Source organism: Centrocercus urophasianus, unplaced genomic scaffold (assembly GCF_019232065.1).
Source record: "Centrocercus urophasianus isolate 14NV4802_14NV808 unplaced genomic scaffold, USGS_Curo_1.0 seq_9, whole genome shotgun sequence".
In the NCBI taxonomy this organism is placed as follows: domain Eukaryota; kingdom Metazoa; phylum Chordata; class Aves; order Galliformes; family Phasianidae; genus Centrocercus; species Centrocercus urophasianus.
In genome coordinates, this window is record NW_024885532.1 from 21,873,615 (window position 1) to 21,894,524 (window position 20,910).

Below are 20,910 nucleotides of genomic sequence, written 5' to 3' on the forward strand. Positions count from 1 at the left end.
GAAGCAACGCACAGGGTTTCTCAGCTGTGCTCTTTTCCATGACACTCTTTGGGAGGGGGAAAGCTGCCTGTTCACTGCATAGCGTGCATTTTCCTCAGCAAAGCCTGCAGAGGAAGTGTCAGACCTGCTTTGGGGAATGAAAAAAAAAGCAAACGAGTATGTATGTCTATATACATTTTGTATATACGTGCACATGTGTATTTTTGTCCCTGCTGTTCATTAAAGCTGTGATACAGCAAAGGAGCTCACAGACAGGCAGTTGGTGTAGTCTCCCAGGGCCACTGAAGCAAAGCCCCCAGCAGAAGGGATCTCCTCAGCAGCCCTTGGCCACCAAAAGCTCTAAAGCTCTAAAGACAACCTGAAATGCTGCCTTAAAAGTAAAGACCACTAAGATCACCTAGTCCAGCCATCAACCCATCCCCACCATGCCCACTAACCTCAGTGCCACCTCTACACAGTTCTTGGACACCTCCAGGGACGGTCACTCCACCACCTCCATGGGCAGCCTGTGCCACTGTCTCACTGCTCACTCCAATGAAGAACAGAAAGAAAGGGGAAAAAAAGGGGAAATTCCACCCTTCAGACACAGCCTTGAGTCTAACGAGTAGCTATTGGTAGAAGTAAACTTTTAGCTTGCAATCCTGGCAACACCCGCATTTAGAGAACATTTGTCTCTTTCTCTGAGTTGTAACCACTATGACAGTTATATGGATTCATGTCAATTGTATCTATTCTTAATTAATATTTAATAAATTATTTAAAACTTAAACTAAATACTTAATAATACAAGGAGGCATTAGTAGTTAATTCCTCTTTTTTAAAATCTCAAACCTGTTCCACGAGTACTGTGCTGCAATATGTGTGAAAGTGAAATTCAGCAGTCCGAAGTGACCATAAATGTATGAACTTCTCCCTTCTGTGATCCTCTCCAGCTTCAGCACCCTGCCCTGCACTTTTTCATTGTCCTGACTTGAAATGAACTGAATAGAAGTTGCAACATCTCAGCAAATTCCACATGAAGATATTCCTGGCAAAGGCTGAAAAAAAAGAAAAAAAGAAAGAAAGAAAGAATTATTGTAATGAGGTCTGAGGGAGGGGTTTACCAATTTGGCTGTTGGCTGGAAGTAGAAGTCAGCAGGAGGGGCCCGTATTGACAGTGACTGTGGCACCTCAACGACAGAAAAAGAAGAAAACTCCCAGGAGAGAAAGCTTATTGAACCACAGAGGCTTTCCGATCTCAGAGCATCCTCTATTGCATTCACAGCTCCTCTGTGATTAAACACTATTTTTCAATTACTATATTTTATTTTTTTCAGTTGGGCTCCTCATCCTTTCTTTGAAGCAACGTGACCGCATAGTAAACTGTTTTTGAGGAGTGTTTGCTGCTTGAGGTTAGAAGCTGAAACCACAGTTTCTTATCTTGTCTTCCCGCGACTGTTTTCGAATGAGCTAGCAGGGCAAAAGAGCAAAGAGCTAACAACTGAAATCTCCTTTTGTTGTTCTCCCATCCATATCACCAAGACCATGGGAGGAGAAGAGCCCTGCAGGTCCCAGCTGCAGGTTTTGCTGCCTGCAAACCAAGCATGGTCTGACCTCTGAAAGGCTGCAGGCAGGGGCTGAGCTGGGAGATGGATGGAAAGCAGTCACCACCTGGCATGGTTCCACTGAAACCTGTGTCTGTTGCTTGGGAAAAGATCTAGAAAAAGGCAAAAAGTCCACTTTAGCACTTGCTGTTTTATTGCTGTCAAGATTTGCTAGCAAATTGTTCCAGCTGCCCACTGCAGGGAATGGGGCTGCAGGTGGGAGTTTGCTGCATCACAGCCTGCAGCAGCTCTGGTAACCCTTGGGAAGCAGACCTTGGCGTGAGAAAAAGTAACAAAATGTGCTTCTGAGATTCAATTTTAGTTGAGGCACATCTGGGAGAAGACCCTTCTAACTGGGCTGAACAGGTTCACCTTTCCAGGTTGTACCATGCGCTGTTGGTACCTACGGACCTTTCCAACCCACATCTTCAGAAGCCTTGAAGTGTGTTGTGTAGGCAACTTTTACCACATGCTCCAGTAGTCGTGTTGGATATGCTCCAACACCTCCTTGTATCTCTCAGAATTGCTCGGGTTCAACAAAGGCGGGTTCAGTGATCAGTCTTTGCTTTTAACAGCTGCCATACTTGGTCTTCCATGGATTTCTGTCTCTGTGACTTTCAACTGAGCAGAGAAAGAAAAAGGAAAAGAAAAAAAAAAAAAAGCAGCTTCTTAGGTACATCTGATCCTTTCTGTTTATCTCCAAGCAGTTGTTCCTTTCCATGACAAGTCATATGGCCATTTCAAGCACTTAAGAAGATCAAACATTGCCTCCTGTGTGTCCACCGTATCATCCACTGGCACTGGTTCCATTGGTAGTGCTGGAACCACCACCATGACCCATAGGGATGACTGGCTCAAAACCCACCCCATAGCACTTGAGAACTGAGAGGTAGAGGGGAAGGACGCAGGGGCAGCAGGAGCATGTTGTGGCTCAAAAAGTCCCCGGCACAGCCAAAAAGGCAGCCTCATCTCCTAAAACTCGCATCCAGATGTAGGAGAGAGATGACACGACTGTCCAAGTGGTAAATGATGGCCTCCATCAATGGATTGATTTCTGAGTGAAAACGTGTAGCATCGAACCACAAGAGGTGCTCATTATTCGCACTCAGCTGACAGTGAGTTACATGGGAATTTCGCATGAGAAGCTGAATTAGTTTCATTATCTTGAGGCTCATCTCAAAAACACAGAGCTAATAATTGCCTCTGTTTAGCTCTGGCTCTCAGAAAATCAGACTTCACTCTTGAGCAAAATAGCCACAGGGGCTGTGTTTGGACAAACACTTCCCTCTCATGGAAACACTTTCTGAATTGCACGTTGAGTTCTGTGACCCCAGCCAACCTCAACCTGGCCCTTGCCTTCTCAAATGGCTCAAGTGCCATGGTGCCTGCTGGGCCCCCACCTCAGCAGAGCTGTCCTGGTGCTGTGTGCAGGGACACAGGGCACAAAGCTTATGGTGTAGGTGGGGAACTCCACTTAGGCAATACCAGCTGAACCCTGTGTTTTGCAGAACAAGTATCCACCTGGTTCTTGCAAGCTTCTCAACTAGGAGCCCATCTCCTCTGCCAGGACTTCTCCCAGCCGCTGACCTTCCAAGAGCTTTATTGCTAAGTATAACCTGACTAATGTTTCTCCTGCCACTGCTCTTCATCCACCAACAGAGTAATTTCCTTCCTTTATTTCCACCAGTACCTGTCACTAGAGCTTCCCTAATCCTCTTTTCCTCCCTTATTCCCAAAAAGGGCCCTTCATGTCACTAAAAAATTACGTGTGTCAGTCTTCAATGCATCTGAGCTGGTTTTCATGTGGTTTTCCTAAAAAGCAAAGGGCCCCTTGTTACAAGAAAGATGTGGAGGCCCTGGAGCATGTCTAGAAAAGGGCAATAAAGCTGTGAAGGATCTGGAGCACAAATCTTATGGCTAGTGGTTGAGGGAAGTGGGATTGTTCACCTTACTGTCCTCTTCAGCTGCCTGAAAGGAGGCTGTGATGAGGTGGGGATCAGCTTCTCCCAGGTAACAGGGATGAGAGATGATGTCCTTCAGCTGCTCAAGGGAGGTTCAGGTTGGATATTAGAAGAAATTATTCTCAGAAAGAGTGGTAATGCATTAGAACAGGCTGCCCAGGGAAGTGGTGGAGGTAACATCCCTGGAGGTGTTCGGGAATTGCATAGATGTGGTTTAGTGGGCATGGTGAGGATGGACTCATGGTTGGACTATATGATCTTAATGGTCTTTTCCAACCTTAATGGTGCTATGATTCTATGATTTTATGAAATCGCCCAGGAGTGAAAATCAGCCTGTGGGTACACGACATCATGATAGCTAAATGAGTCCCCAAGTGCCCAGACAGTAGTGGGACACCAAAGCCCAACTCAGTGAACTGAAGCTGTTGAGGGAATCCAGTGACATCTCCCTTTCCATTTGTTTAATTTGCTAATTTAGCTATCACACAAAGGGAGGGATTGACAGCTCTTACAGCATGTTCTGCATCAAGGAATGAGGAGCATCTTTTTCCCAGACGCTCACAGGGGGCATGGCACATTCAAGGACTGCAGGCGTCAGGCCAGATAGCCAGATCCACTCCTGTCTCAGCTTCTCTCAGGTCTATTCCTTTAGCAATTTTCACTGCCAGTGCCTAGGGGATGTCATGCTGGGGTGTGATGCCCCATCAGCTGTCTCCACCTGACCCCATCACATCAGCATCCCCACTGCGTATCCCCATAAGAACTCGAAATCCACACCTGGCTGCAGCCAGAGTTCACCCTGACGCGTTGAGGGGGCTGGAAGCACCCCGGGGGCATCCCCTCATCATGCTCCTTCCTGTCCCCTTCACAGTTCCTTTCTCTGTTCTTTTCCTGTGACAGATTTGCCCTGTTCTGTCTGCGGAAAGTACTGGAACAGTTTCATTCCTGCAGCGCTTTTCTCCTTCTCCATCCCTCTCAGCAGGCTTTGGTCTATTCAATTCCCCTTTATTTTCTTTCTTTCCAGTGCAGCTTCCTTCAGTCTCAGCTTTTTGGCTGATGCTGGGCTTGAAATCTGCTTTTCCTCTTCCCCAGGCTTCCTCCTGCAGTAACCCTTTGTGCATCACAGGCTTGCATTCTGTCCCAGCACTGCTCCGATTTCCCCCCGCTCCCAGTGGGCTGTGTTGGTAACGCTGTGTGTACACAACAACACCATTCTGTTTGACGCTGGTGCTTTTAAAAATATTATTGTTATTACAAAGGAATGCCCATGCACAGCCCTGTGACGTCTGCGTCCGCTTCCCAGATAGTCGGTGCCTGATGGCTTGAGTCAGTCTGCTGATTCAGGCACCTACTGGAACAGACCTCAATGGGCCACGGTTAGTAATCTCAAGTTCGTGCTCGTAAACAGCAGACCAGGCACCTCTTTGAGGTGTTTTTTTTTTGCTTGAGAAATGTGTGCACCAAAAATATGCTCTTGCTTATCTGGATTTTTTGTTTTTTGTTTTTGAATGTTAAACAAACCAGTGGCAAGAGTCACCTGAGTTGGACTGGTGGACCTCATCTCTTTTTGAACACCTCCCAAACATGGTGCTTACCAGCCCCACTCCAGGAGCAGTCCCATGGAGACTACATCCCCTACGCACTTTACAAAAAAAAAAACAAACAAACCCTCTTCCATTTCAAAGTTGAGGAGCAATATTTCGCAGTGCCTAGCATTCAGTTCTCCTAAAGAACTGAATTTAAGTCCTGCTCTCTGGCCTTGCCTGCCATCGGGACCAGGAGAGGTGTCATCCTCCATCGCCCAGGGGACATCCTGAAGGAAAAGCCACTTACTCTAGAGCAGGTCTCACTGCCTAGTGGTGGGGACGAAGACTAGGCTGGTGGCTCCCTGGCAGACAAAGCGGTGCTGTGGGGGATTGTTCAGTCTGAATAAGAGGAGCTCAGGGAAGACTTGATCACTCTCCACAACACCTGAAAGGAGGCTGTGGTGAGGTAGAGGTCAGCTTCTTCTCCCAGGTAACAGTGATAAGATGAGAAGTGATGGACTTAAGTTGCAAAGGGGAGGTTCAGGTCGGATATTAGGAAACGTTTTTTTCTCAGGAGTGGTGATGCAGTGGGGCAGGCTGCCCAGGGAGGTGGAGTCACCATGTTCAGGAGTACTGGAGATGTGGCACTGAGAGACGTGGGGATGGGCTGACAGTTGGACTAGGTGATCTTAGTGGTCTTTTCCAACCTTAATAGCTCTAGGATTCTATGATTCTATGATCCATGACGATTTGGAAGGAAAAGTGTGGTTTTGAGTTACTTGGAAAATGGCAAGGCATGTCCAGAGAAGCTCTCTCTAGAAATGTTCTTTCATTCTTTCGCTTCACAGAATTATAGAACATAGAATCACAGAACTATAGAACAGTTTGGGTTGGAAAAGACCTTAAAGACCATCTAGTTTCAAACCCCTGCTGTGGGCAGGGTTACCACCCACCAGCTCAGGCTGCCCAGGGCTTCATCCAGCCTGGCCTTGAGCACCTCTAGGGATGGGGCATCCACAGCTTCTCTGGAACAACCTGTGCCAGTGCCTCGCTTTTCCTTTGTTTTATTTTCATAGTATTTTGTGGCATTTCATTAGTATTGCACATTATATAAGAATATTGTACTATTTCTATTTTTTTTTCTTTCTATTCTGTTTCATTTGAAAACTATTAAAACCATCTGCCACTTAGTAAACACTAACATATTTTCTTTTCTAGATCAAAGTGTCTCCTGTCTGTGTTGTAGTGGAAGTTTGACATTATTTTTTTTACAAGACAGTCAGGAGACACTTTGATCAGGTGCCAAACTGTTTCACTACAACAAACAGGCAACACTCTGAGTTAGAAATGATAAGATGTTATTATGCACTGCGATGATTTCATTACATGTCAGCAGTAATGTAAAAAAAAAAAGCCCTGCATAGCATATAACATTCAAATACCGTTGTGAAATTCCAGATTTCTTCAAAACAAGCAATGCATTAATTGAAAGTGTGCCTTTTCTATTTTGCTTTCACATAACTTTGACTTTTTGTTAGCATTTTTAACCATTTTTAATCCATCTCCTTTTAAAAAAAAAACCAAAAAAAAGAAAAAAACAAAAAAAAAAAACAAAAAACCAGTATCTTCTGTCAAAAATGTTCCATTGAAAAAATTCTGATGTATTCAAGTTAAAAGCCTTTTCATACACGAAAGATTATTGCCCCTGTCAGAGAACAAAACAATCACCTGCTGGCTTTTCTGTCATTCCTAAATAAACTAATTGCTTTAGGATTATCCCATCAGTGTTTCCCAAACAGACACTCCCCACTGGCCCTCATACACGTGTTTTCCTTTTATGCTGCCACGCTCCTCTTTACAGAGAGCCCCTGGCTCTGGAATAACAAACCGCTGAAGCTACACACCGAGGAAAAAAAAACCGTGCACATTGTCATTTCTGTCTTAATTTGCATGCTGACAAGGGCTCTTCCGTAGCCATGTATGTCTCCTACCCCTTTGCAAGGCACCAAGCACCTGGGCACCAAAGAGAGGCTATGCGTGAGTGTGGGCACATGGCCCTGAACATGGGAGCTGCGTGGGGAGCAGGTGGAGATGATCAGCTCCGCTCCCTTCTCCCGAATGCAGGTCATCTCCTGGCCTGTCAATAGGTACCATTTAGCTTTTCCTGGGGAAAAGCATAGCTGGAAGGGCTGGCTGTCTCCTATGGGCCTCCATAGCCCAGAAAAATGGTAGCAGAAAGGCAACAGTGTGAACAAGGAGAGCTTGCCTCATCAGCGGGGAGAGATGGGCACTGACTCTTCAGACATCCACTCAGCACACCCTAACAGAGGCGAGGAACTGCAGATGTCCTAAGTTTTGTTCTCCAATATGACTCTGTTGGAGAAATTGGACAGAAGTTGCATCAAAAAGAAGTTCAGTTGGGTATTAGGAAAGAAACCTTCACAAACACTAGCTGCATAGAGGGGCTGTGGGATCTCTGTCCTTGGAGGGATGCCCAGATCTACCATATATGGACCTAAGTGGCTTGTTCTAATATCAATTAGTTCAAGTTAGCCTGAAGTTAATTCAAGTTAGCCTGGCTCTGAGTGGATTGTTGAATCAAATGGTTTCCACAGGTCTCCCTGACAGCTTCGGCTATTCTACATCTGCATTAGGAAACACCTAAATGTAAGTGGGATGGATTCCAGCTCAGGAGATAACACGTTTGAGGTGTGCCTGACCTTGGGCTCATGTCCCTGTCCACATCTCAGTACAGCAATGATGTAGGCTGCACTGGTGGCCATGTGAATTTTTGCATCCAATGTCGGATACGTCATTCAAGGAACAGCACTCAACCCTTCTGAGACAACGTCCTTGGTTGCTCAGATAGCATAATTTCAAACACGTACTGGAACCACCCTTGGCTTGAAGGACTCACATCACACAGCATAAGGTCACATAGAGACCACAGGCAGAGTGCTGATCTTCAGGGATTTCATTGCTGGAAGTGTTTGTAGCAATAAAGCCACATGCTGGTGCAGCATCAACACTCAGAGCACGTCCAGCACACAGCCCTGACTCCACACCCCAGGGTTTTGTGTCAGTATGTGCATTATAAACAGAGGCCAAGCATGGACACTCCACATTTAGATCTACTTTCCTCCCCTGATGCTTTGGGTCAGGGAGGTCACTGTCCCGAGGGTGACTCCAGCATCTGCATAGCACTTGTTGCTCAAGAAGTGTTGAGTCTTAGCTCATCTTCTCCCCTTTTTAACAGGCTATTTAGAAACAAAAGCTGTAGTATCGTGTACAATTGCCATTTCAAGTCAATAGTAGTATTTTAGTATGCCATAAATCATTATTGAGAGAAAAAGACAGAAATCCAGGCTGGGAGGCTAGGCGTGTGGGTCCAACCAGAAGGAATTCAAGTTGGGTGTTTCATTCCCTAGGGCTCACCACTTCCATGCTTTTCTTCACACAAGATTGCTTTCAAAAGTTAATCAGCACTAAGCAAAGTTTTACTTCATTTTGGAAAGCTAAGAATTCAGTATTTTCTCCCCTATAAAGAGGACTCAACTTTCATTGTTACTGCTTGCCTGCAGGCATCTCCTCCTACTACCCTCTCCTTCTCTAGGTAAAAATCACAGCATTTCTCACTGCCCATGACGCTCTCTAACCTCATAGGGTTATCCATTAGCTTGTGCCATCCCTCCAAGCATCCTGTGTGCTGAAAGACCCAGAAGATTACTGAGTCCAGTGTGCCCAAGGGCTTCCCTCCTCACCAGAAGACTGAAACCTGGAAAAGACAACTACAGCTTCTGAAGATCCCATCTCTTCCCAAATCAAAGTATTTTGAAGCTGTGGCCAAAAGAGAATGAGTGTTTACCAGCTCCAAACCACCCCACGTTCCTCAGCTTCCATCTAAGAGCTCCTAATCCTGCCTGTCCTCCAAACCAGAGAGGACTAAACATGGTCGTGGAGTTACAGCCATCATAGGAATGGGAGTCACAGATAAAACTCAGCACCCTGAGGTCTGCAGGTCTTTGTGTCACTTATCTGTTGCTAGAACACCTTCTCATACAATGTTTGTGCTTTTCCCAGAACAAAAGACATCCCTATAAGGACTGGTCTATCATTCCACTGCTCCCTTTGAAGTGCCTTGCCCCCTAAGCAAACAGGGGAGGAAGCGCTTCTTGTTCACACGCTCCAGCAAAGCACTTTGTCTGGGTTGGGAGGCATCTGCCAAGTGGTAACGTGCGGCATGTTCTGCTTCTCTGTTTGCATGGTTTGAGGAAATAGGCTGCCTACACAGCCACCTTCCAGATGGAGCAGCCCCATGTGAATGTGGACCTTTGTTAGCAGTTGCCAGATGTAACGTGGTGCATGAGAAATGCCTACATGGGATCATAGGGTTGGGCTGCTTTGCTTAATTGTTCTGATGACAGTAGAATACAGCTGCCTAAAGGGCTGCCCCCTTGGAAACCTCCCTGTCCACACATTTGAGGACACTCAAGATAAACCAAATCTCCTGGCATGCTCATGATAGAGAAAAGTTTTATAGGGAAAAAAGAGGTCTAAGTTCTGTGTCTTCAAAAAATAGCTTTCCCTCATTCAAAACGCTTCTGGTGTTGTCCTTCAATGCCTATAGCACTCAGAGAGGACTCAAGATGGAGTTCTTGCTGTGGCTGGTTATTTTTGTTGGAAATGGCTGTTGCTATTTTTCCATCCCATTGATTTAGCCAGCGGGTTTCAAGAGAATAAAAAAAACCCAAACCAAAACAGTGCCTTCTCTCGATCTTTTATTGTGAAACACAACCTGAGATTTCAGAAACTTGTGGTCAGAAGGTTCTGGCTGCCCTTGCCATTCATGGCACGAGAGAACACTGAGGACATCATGGCTATCATCTCGCTGGGGACAGAGGGACACCAGCCCCAGCTGCCTGAGCCTGCTTTGTGAGAGCCCTTTCTGCAAGGAAGCCATCTGATGGGAATGGTTGGTCCTGTACACTGCTCAGATTGCAGATGCTGGAATAAAAGTACTTTGGAGAGTGTTTAGGGGTTAAGGAACAAATGCCATCACTTCTGAAGCAAAAGTGGAGTCTAATCTTGTGATGCTCAGTACAATTGCAGTATTGTGAAATACCCCCTTGAATACTGCTTTCCTTACCTGTTAGCACAGCTAAAAGCAACAGGCTGTTTTTCCCTTCCAATTTTGTGGGAAATAGATTGCACCCTTTATTCGTTCCTCGAGGAAGAGACTGAATCGCTTTTTATGATCCTATATTCCCTCTACAAAAGCAGTTTGTGTTTTGGCATGATTATGTGCATACGAGTCACAGGACAAAATATTGTGGGTATGCTCCTTCATAGAGAAATTGATAGAACATATTGAAGCATAAGGATACGGTGGAAGTGGTGGAGTCACCGTCCCTGGAGGTGTTCAAGAACCGTGCAGATGTGGCACTGAGGGACGTGGTCAGTGGGCATGGTGGGGACGGCCTGATGGTTGGACTGGTTGATCTTAGTGCTCTTTTCCAACCCTAATGATTCTATGATCTTATACCACAAAGCTATCACTGATCAAGAAAAACCCTACAGCTTCGCTTTGTGAGCAGGAAAGACTAACCTTGTAGTTCTGTTTAACCTCAAGCCCTTGATTAATTTGTTGCCGGATCGGAGCACCATAACAGCAAAGGTAGCTTTGCAACTGTCAGGGGACAGGGGAGAAACTTAGTCCCATTATAGCACCAGTGCTTTCAAAGCATCAAAAAAAAAAAAATCATAAATCAGGCCTGATGTGTCATTTAATATTAAAAAACAATTTGGGATTTTTTTTCTTTTTTTTCTTTTCAGGTTTCTGGCTCTGTACATTGCAGGTCATTTATATTTTCTACTCAGCAGCCAAAGGCTGAAAGCTGACTCACTGTTAATAGAAAGTATAAAAGCCTGCTAGGAGCAACATGTTTTAAGGAGCTCAGATTATCATGGGAACATCAAATGCACCTGGCATTGTGATAAGGCCATCAGAAATTAGCAACACCAAACGCACACCCTGGGTGTCCTTCTAACACAGATCTGATAGCTGATATGTATCTGTCTGTACTGACATCACCTGGAGCTGCAGCAGCACATTTTGGAGGTAAGTATAGGTAAAAATTGCATTTGGTGAAAGTTTAGATTGAAAGCGAGGGTGTTTTTCTTCTCCTTCCTTTGAGAAAGAAAAGGGAAATTGATGTCTATGAGGTTCACATGCATCATCTCAAAAGGGTGGGCGTTTTCTTTGCTGGGCTTTTCTCTCAGCCCTGCCAGGATTACATTCTCATCAGAAAGAGGAAGTAAAACTTTAACCAGAAATGAAGGTGACCCGTTTAGCACTATCTCATCTGCTATCTTGCCCACAAAAGCAGAGCAAATCGATGTCAATAAGGAGCGCCAATACCCAAAGTTCTCTCCTGTTCCAAAAGAGGAGCAGCCTGTACACCCTGCGGGGGCTGGAGAGACAGGCTGGGATAGGACAACAAGGCAAGCATGACACTGGCTATCACACAAGGAGGCCGGGGCTGCACTGTTTCGTCACAGAATATCCCAAAATACAAGGGTGGAAATGAGCTTTAATGCATGACTGGAAGATATGTCCAATGGCAATTATTTAACATCTTGGTGCAGTGTTCCACTTGGGGTAGTCCTTTAACTGCTGGCTGTTGGAAGGTGAGAAGATGCTCAGAATCAAGGACAGCTCTGCACCTTCATCCATAACCTGCTGCTGATCCCAATCAGTTGGAGGTGCTGAGATAGATGGGCTAAGTCAGCCCTCACCAATAACCCAGGTAAGGGTGCTGTGGATGAAAAGAGCAGAAAGCATTGCTTCAACTGTAGCAACATCAGTGATTGCGGACAGATTCATAGGAACAGCCACTACTGAAATACATTTTCATGACCAGAGCAAACAAAAATCACTATGGGCAGCACTGCCCTTGCCTTCTGCAGAGTGTTTTTTGTTTATTTTGGTTTGGGTGGAATGGTTTGGTGGGTTCCTGGTTTGGGGTGGCTTGTTGTTTTGTTTTGTTCTTTTTTGTTTGTTTGTTTGCTTGTTTACATTTTGCATTCCTCCCAACTAATTCAAATGCCTACCTTAAGTTTATTTGGGGAAAAAGGATCCAGCTCTGCTGCAAACAACATCCTTTAGCAGCCTGCTAAATTCCACTTCCATCATGGAAGTGCCAGTGCTGTTGCTTCTGTCCCCAATGCCAGGAACAGTGCTTCAGCAATAGGATGGAAGACAGCAGCACCGACACCACTCAAAAATGCAGATGTCACTTTACCTAGGCTACTCAAATACTCTCTCATACTCCATGGGGCTTTCCAATAGGCAGGCAAGGGGAAAGCTTGTTGTAGATACATAGACTACAGCTGCGAGCCAGGAAACGTGTCCCAGAAATATCCCCAGACCTCCAATGGCAGCCTTGTGAAACAAATAGAGGCCCGTAGAAGACTTCCCTTCCCCACTGACATTCCTCTTCATTTATTAAAAGCCACAGACTCACAGCACAGCTGAAGCTGGCAGCTGCCCTCTGGATCTATGTGGTCCAACCTCTGCTCCAGCAAGGACACCCAGAGCAGAATGCCCACGGCCATGTCCAGGCAGTAAAAATGTAATAAGAATGTTAAGATCCCTTTATCCCACAGGGATTTGGGAGCCAATCCTGGAGTAGATGAGGCTGCATCCTCACTTGCCCCAGGCAATCTAAATACCAAGAGCTCAGAGCAGCTCCAGAAACCTGTTCGTATTAAGCCAGGTGGCATTTCAGGACCCTGTCCCCCAACCGTGCCTCCCTGAGGAAGGGGACCTTGCTGGCTACCAAGGCCATCAAATGCCAGTAGCAGTTCAGAGCTGCAATAAAGATTGTTCAGCTATGACTTTTCCAACACGGGTCACATACAATGGCTCTTATAGTCACCCTGTACCCTAAATCTGCCTTCACATCCCCAGCCATGTTTTACTCATATTTATCATCGGCTGGAGCTGCTTCAGCTTTCCCTACATATTCTGGCATTCCTTGAAAAGCCTGAGTTTGTTCGTGGGCCTTAAGAAGTAAACAGGAATAATGGCCTTCTCAGAAAACAGGCTGTCCTGGCTCAGGTCCTCCACACAAATCCATTAAACTGATAGCTGGCATTCATTAAGAGCATGACTGAACCTGACCCACCACTATTCCCAATCAGGTTTGAAGGTGAAGCCTATGGAGATAGGAAGAAGGACTGGGGAACATTTTCCTACTCCACCTATGAGTATCTACATTTCCATCCTCTCCTCATCTCATCCAGACTGTCCCAAAGCACTTTTTTTGTCCAAATTGGAGTGAATCCCTTATAAAGAGCAGATGGAGAATGGTAGCAGCCTTCTGACCAAGGCGCTGCTGAGTATTTTCACTGCTGCACACTCCCCTTGTCCTCTTCTGAAGTTGGACCATGTGCTTTGTGGGAAGTCTTAAATGGAGCTATGTTTACTGCAGCCAAGAGAATTAATGTCACAATTCTATTTGAAGGAAATGACAAATGTGTCCTCAAATTCAAAGCAGACACATCCAATCTCCTGGCATGACTGTGGTGAGGTACAGCAATCTCCGTTCTGCCCCCAGATCCAGGCAGCACAGCAACCCTGATCCATCAGCGGTGAGGTCAGCTCTGTTGGTCTGAGCCACATCTGCTTTTTCTCCCAAGGAAGCATTCCATCTGCCTCTCCATCAAGCAATAAACTGAAGGAGGCAAAGCCGGCAGCAAGCTGCAAACCACATCCACTCCCACTACTCACCTTCACATTTCTCTTCTCCTGGTCTGGGGTTTTTGGCTGTATCTTTTCTAAACAAAAACCCACAGAAACCTCTCTTCTGAGCCCTTTCACTTGTGATTTTCCGAGCCTTTATAACCAGCTCTAAGAAACACTTTAAATGAGACCATTAAATCACTCAATAACCCTTCAGAACGCTTTTACACAAGGCTGTGATATGTGTGTGGGGACAGCCTGACACCATCGTGAGGACATCTTCATCTCTGGGTCAGCAGCTTACAGAGGAGGTCAAGGAAGTATTTCGGAAGAGTCATTCCTTACAGATGCTCAGCTTTTGAGTCTGGTGATCCTGTAGAAGATCAAGGCAGCCACCAACAGAGGATATGCTTTTACAGGCTGAAGTCCATGAGAAAGGAGTGCTGGTATGGAGGAAGCACTCCTAAAAGTATCCTATGAGACACAGGTCCTTGTCTCAAGCCCCTGCATGCCACCACAGTTTCCGTGCAGGCCAGAGGCCCAGCAGGAAAATGAACCCATGGAGGAGGCAGAAAGGGCTGAGCATCAGAGCTGAGCCCCACAGGCTGCAGCTACAGCGAGCACAAGGTGGAAGGCATGGCGCTCCGGCAGCAGTTGGCTTCACAGAGACTGTGAGTGTACAGATCTAATTGAATTGCAGATGTCTCTTCTGATGGCTATCTGGGAACAAGGCTTTGATTAAAGCAGCAGCAACAGAGAGGCAGAACAGGCTTCTCTGGGTAATAAAACTAATGGAAGGAAGAACGACCACTTACTGTGGCCTCCTCAGGGAGCATAAAGCAAGCAGATACTCTAAACAAGACTTTCTTCTCGAGATTCAAAAGTTTGGCACAAATACCCAGCTTCCAGCTCCTGAAGATCCCGAATATGTAGGGCTAGATAACAGCTGACTTAAATGATTAAAATAATCCACAAACTCTTCTCCCCACCCCCTTCCCATACTCCTTGACCAACAACAGATCTGCTACCCTTCTGGAAGGTCAGATAGGTTTCTTCTTTGTTTTTAAAGGCTGACCATTTTTATTCTCTGTCCTTACAGACTCATAGAATGGTTTGGGCTGGAAGGGACCTTGAAGATCATCCACCTCCAGCCCACAGTCATAGGCAGGGACACCTCCCTCCAGACCAAGTTGCTCAAAGCCCCATCCAGCCTGGCCTTGAATGCCACCAGGGAGGGGGCATCCACAGCCTCACTGGGCAACCTGTTCCAGTGTCTCACCACACTCAGTAGGGAATTTCTTCCTAATAACTATTTTAAATCTACCCTCTTCCAGTTTAAAGCCATCGGTTACTCCCAAGATTCAGATGGATTTGTCCTGAGCTTGTACGTGCTGGATCTCATGGAGCCCCTTCAGATTTCATGGTGCCTTCAGAGCTCCTAATGGGGAGGAGCTCTCAGCCCATCCAAACTGGAAGACTGAATCAGAGCTTGGTGACCTTTTGTTTTTTCCCCGTCCACCTCATGACAACTTGAATCACATCCAATATGTATTACTGCACACATCACTGAAAAAAACACCGCCACCCAAGGCAGCTGAAGAATCAAACTTCAGGATGACCTAAAAATCTGGCTCAGCCCAAGAATAAGGTTTCAGAGAACTGCTATCCCTATGCTCAGCTGGCTGCACCCAAGCAGCTTTTGGGGGCCCCTTGGCCAAGTCTCGCTGCTTCTTGTTCTCACTCAGCTCTCCTGGGGTCATCTCAAGGAACAACAACCCGGGGCTGAGCTTCAAGGAAAGTCTTTGCAGATTTGCTCATTTTCCCTTTTGAACTGCTGCCCTTTTTTATGTATTTCCAATGTAAGGAAGCTAGTTTCTCCTCAGTTTGGCTTTTAACATAATTGTTGAGCTTGGCTTTGCTCCTGTTGGAATACGGACCTCGATTCAGGAGGGCAGTTGCCAGTGTCTGCTGGAAACTCCTTGCCATGGGATTTTCAGCCATGCTGTTTATTGGCCTAGCTCGGTACAAAGTAAATGCAGTCGGAAGTCTCCTGCTTACTCATCACAGCAGAAGAGTTTGGCCAGTGGCAAGTGTTTTTCGGTCTCCTCAAACACGCACTTGCAGCTCCACAGCTTGTTCCAGGCCTCCCCAGAGCTCCCTCCTGCAGTCACTCTTGCTCAGCTCAGTTCCATACATCTGAAACCACGCTGACCAGCAGGTCTGGAGCTGGGCAGGCTTCCAGCCTCATGCCTCAGACTTGCAATTTGTTTCGGGTCCATTCCAGCAGAAAACTCTCCAGAATGTTAAAAAGCATCATCCAAGGGAGAAAAGCGAGAAGTATTTCAACACCTAAGACATGAACTGTTGCTACTACTCAAGATGCTACGTCACGCTAAACAAGCATGCCTGCAGCCAGCAAGCTGAGTACTGCTATTCCACCCCACAAAGAATAAATAGTAATTAAACTTGTTTGTATTAATCTCAATACATTTGCTGGAGCTACAGAAACCAAGGGCGGTAATTCCCAAATAGCCTCATTGGGTTTTTTCCTCCAGCTGGAGGATAGGAAGCTGCCTTCCAGGCACTGATTTCTTCCAAAAGAATTAGGGAGAGGCATCTCTAAGGCACTGTGCTTGCTGCAGTATTGCAGGTTTGGTCTCCATGCTCTCCGGACAGCTTCAGACTTCCCTTTCTGAAGCATTTCCAAAGCCTTCAGAATGCAGCCAATCTGGACTTAGAATTACTTGCCAGATCTTGGCTATTCAAGCCACTTGATTTAAAGTGCTCTGAAAAATGACTTGTGGTAGAACAAAAGCAAAAATCAAAACAATTCATTCCAGCAGTATTACAACACAACAAGCTGAGAAGTCCACTCTTTGTTTTGGTCTCAAGTGAAATTTTGGTCAAACGGAGTCTGTTTCACTGAGAGGCTTCAGTTTTGACAGAGTGATTGCTAACATCATCTCTGCACAAAGTTCTGCTGCCTAACTTTAGCGACTTAATAACCAGCTCCAGAAGCTGGCTCCGTGGTTTTAAGGCAATTAAAACAATCCTGCAAAGAACAAATGCCCAGATTTGCCAACAGTGAAACACAGCGTACTAGAACTATCGATGTGTTATCTAACATAAAGCCTTCAAGCTTTTGGACACTGTATTAAAGAACAGATGACAAAAAAAAAAAATCCTGAATATGCTCAGGCTGTTTTTTAAATGGAGAAATAAACCCAGAGCTCGATCTCATTTCTGAACATAAAACATTGTTGGCAAATTTTGGTGAGCGAGGGTGAAAATGAAAAGGCCTATCTCCACATTAACATCAACTTCTTATGTACTCAACATTACTGCCTGGAAGTGCTTGAGACATTCAGAATATAAAGGCAACTGGAGACAATTAAACCACTTACAAAGCACCAGAATTAGCATTCCTTTTGTCAGATTCAGATAATTCAAGTGCTGTTCTGCCACAAAGGCTATCATCAATTTCTAATTTTAGCTTAATCCCTCAGAAAAAAAAAAAAGCATCTAGCCTTTCCCTCTGTTGTTTGCTCATTAAGAACCCTTTTAAATTACATACTGAAACCTTGAGAATGCAAACTATGAATTAAAGCTCACATTCCCACAGGGACATGCTCATGCAGTTGCTTTGATATGCTGATCCCAGCGAGGGTAACACCACTGGTGCAGCAGCACAGCAGAACAGTGCATGACCTGAACCCAACACAAGAATTTAGCTTTAAGTCACAGAAAAAAAAAAAAAAGATGGTCTACCCTGACTTTGAACCCACTGCCTTCTCATTTCCTCTGCTACACCTACTTATTCTCAAAGATGGGAGAAATGCATCCCAAGAAATGCAAACCCAAGAAATGCATCTCTTCATACCTCTATACGCTACCGTGTAGAAAACTCTCCAACAACTTTATAATTAACCTTTACATTTGAAGTCAAATTCCAGCACCATCCTACAAGTTGGATGCTTTCAAGTGCCTCCATCAAGAAGTGATCACTTTATATTTAATTTCATCAGCGATGAATACTGCAAGTACCTGGGATTCGTATCCTTAACACCACTGAATAGGACCCACTGTAAAAGTGCAAACCCCTCCACTACCCCAGCTGCAGGCTACTGCTATGCCATACCTACAGCCTTTCACTTGTAGGTTTAAATTTGGCCATGTTATCATCGTGACTACCAAAGAGGAAAGAAGTTTTGTTTTGTTTTCCAAAATGGAGGAAAACTCTTTTATCTTCGTGCAGAGCTGAAGTCCTCCTCCAAAACCCCAAAATGTAGATGTCGCACCACGCGTCAAGTTCACACAATTTCAGCTCACAAACAACAACAAAGAATCGAGGTAAGAGTTGTGGGTGTGGAAATGAGGTATCCTTGGACGTCCACAAGCTTCAGCCCAGTCTCATGGTGCTGTAGATGTAATGCCCCCACACCAGCCACGCTGAGCTGCAGGATGGCTGCCAGCATGGGTGCTGCTTGCGCTCTTCTGCTCACAGCTTGGGGAAAGCACTCAAGGCTTCTGGCATTTCAGCACTGCTTCCTGGTCTGCTCATGCCAAGCCCAATTGCAACATGTTGAAATGACTGCAATTAACATTATTACAATATGCAAACAGTGATTTATCAACATTGTATGCTTTATTGAAAGTTGACAAGTGCAACAGTTAAATACATTGACGTGTTACAACTGTTTAGAGAACATGCACAAGAACATATGCATACTACTATACAGATCATATGCAAAAATTCATACTGGGAAATCAATTTTTTTTTTTCTTTTTTTTAATTCTTTGCTAGCGGGGCTTGGTAATTTTTGGAGTGGTTTTTCCTGTCTTGAACCAAACTACAATGAACAAAGATTTACTTCAAGATAATCAGCAATCAGGGAACTTCAGAAGTTACACAAACAGCATAAATCTGCCAAATTCTGAACAGTTGCGTAGGTGCATTCTTACTTATGTAGCATAAAAAAAAAAAAAAAAAAACTTCCCAAACTTCTTCAGATCAGCCAATGAAACAACTAAACCTCAATCTGTACAACCTAAATAGTTACAGTTTGCTATTTTACAAAGTAATTACACTAAATACACAAATATACAGTAGGCAAATAACCTTCATTGTAATTCTCCTATGACCCAGCTGTACGTCACCTACCTGCCTTCTATATATAATACAACTTTATGCACCTGTCCACTGCTTCAGAAAACGGTGCAAATATTTGCACTTAAGGTTTCAGGTGACAGTTAAGTGTTAAACACTGAGTTTACCTTTCTCCCTCTTCCTCTGAGGTCCTAATGCACCGGTCCTCACTCAGAACTCAGGTGCACTATGGGGGTTGAGCCATCACTTTTGGTTTTTCACTCCAGTCTATTTCTTCACGTTTCCAAGCTGGAAAAGCACTTGTATGGGTCGCGTCACTGGATGAGCAGATTTAAAAACAAACAAACAAAAAAAAAATTCAGGCATGCAGCTTCTTTTTCGGCCACCTGCGGAAGCTGCTCGCGTCCCAGCGTCCTCGTGCTAATTGTCTGGAAGAAGTTTGTTTCACTCGATCAACCTAAGAACGGAGCCTCCTTCGAACCAGAGGGGAGGGAGGCAGGAGGGAGGCAGACGAGTGCGGGGAGCCCCTCGCTGCGATGCGGGGTGCGGAGTCCTGCAAGGTGCCGGGGATGGGCCGCACGCCACCAGCCCTTCTGCAGGCAGTCCAGAGGCCGGTGGGGTGGCGGTGCCACCCATGGCTACGCCGAGGGCCCCGAGCCCTGTGAGGCCGGCTGGGCGGGCTGCTGCGCCGTGCCCTGCGCCTGGCCGGAGGACGGCGGGGAACCAGTCTGCAGCTGCGCCTGGAACTGAGCGAGCTGCTCCGGGCTCGCGAGCGTTTTGAGCAGCGTGTTCTCTTGTTCCAGCTGCGAGTTCTTCTCTATCAGCTCCTTGATCTGCTCCTTCAGGACCTCCACCTCCTCCCTCACGGCGTACATCAGGTGGCTCTTCACCAGGTCCTGCGGGAACGGGCGGGCAGGGCGTCAGGGGGCGGCCCGGGGGCGCGGGTCCCGCCGCACACGTGCGCCTCGGGGGGACGCGCAGGCCCCGCCCCCACCGCCCGCAGCCCCGCCCCGAGCCCCGCCCCCCGCGCACCGGCTGCAGCCAGTTCTGGGCGCAGGTTGCCGCATTTCCCTCCCTCCCGCCGGCCGTGCGCGGCCGCGAGTGACGTCAGAGCGCGGGGCGACCAATGAGCGGCCGAGTTATTTATAGCCGGGAGTTAAAGGCTCGGAGTTTGCCTAGCAACAGTCGGCGGAGGCTCCCGTGAGAACGGCTCCGGGCTGCGCTCCGCCAACAAAGGGCGGCCGGGCCGGGGCGCTCCGCTCTGCTCCGCGTTAGGGCGGGGGGGATGCGCGATGCTGCGGGCGAGTTCAAAAAATAACAGCCGTGAAAGCGTTAAAGGGCCGAGAAACGATCATAATAAAAAGAATGAAAATAAAGTAAAAATCAGGGGGGAAAAAAAACCCCACAATAAGTGAAGGCACCGCTCCCCACAGCCCGCGACCCCCGGCGGTACGTACCATGGCCTGCTCGATCTTGTTGTCGATGGCTACCACGCTCGCACCGGAGGAGCTGCGGGAGACACAGAGAGAAGCGCACGGGGCGCGTTAGCGGCGGCGCGGGGACGCGGATCCGGGCGCGGGCTGCGGGATGCTGCGGCCCCGCGGACAAAGGCACCCGCCCGCCCGCGGCGCGTATTTACCTACTGTCGAGCCTCAGGGAGGAGCTGTCGGTACCCAGCAGGGACGAGAGGAAAGAAATGGAGAAATGCCTCAGTTGATAAACTCCTAGATCCATTGCCACCGGTCTACAACATTGGGCATTCATGCGACCGCGGCCGGGAGCGCTGCCCTGCTCCCCGGGCACACGCGCTGGGCGGGGCGGCGGCGGGGCTGCGCGGGGCGGCCGGCGGCGGGGCTGCGCTGGGCGAGCTCCGGGGTCAGCGCTCCGCCGCGCCGCACAAAACCTGGCCATCCCGGCCCCCCCTATAATTTATGCGGGGCGGGGCGGTGGCTGCCCAATGTGGTGGCGGGGGGGGGGGGGGGCGCGGGGG

General features: G+C 46.9%; 1 protein-coding gene across 4 annotated transcripts in view; it reads right to left on the minus strand.

The window, feature by feature from the left end:
- Nucleotides 1-18,439: 18,439 nt before the first annotated feature.
- The window catches only part of TSC22D1 (TSC22 domain family member 1), an 80,099-nt gene continuing 77,628 nt past the window's right edge, over nucleotides 18,440-20,910 (minus strand). For 2 of the 4 annotated variants that reach the window (XM_042838702.1, XM_042838701.1), the window contains 2 exons: nucleotides 20,378-20,429; nucleotides 18,440-19,816 (listed from right to left, as the gene is read on the minus strand). In XM_042838702.1, the coding sequence (XP_042694636.1) occupies nucleotides 19,559-19,816; nucleotides 20,378-20,429 (310 nt within the window). In that variant the 3' untranslated portion in view covers nucleotides 18,440-19,558. Of the gene's footprint in view, nucleotides 19,817-20,377; nucleotides 20,430-20,559; nucleotides 20,738-20,910 lie in introns of those variants that run through there. The other 2 variants (XM_042838706.1, XM_042838707.1) reach the window with 2 other exon arrangements.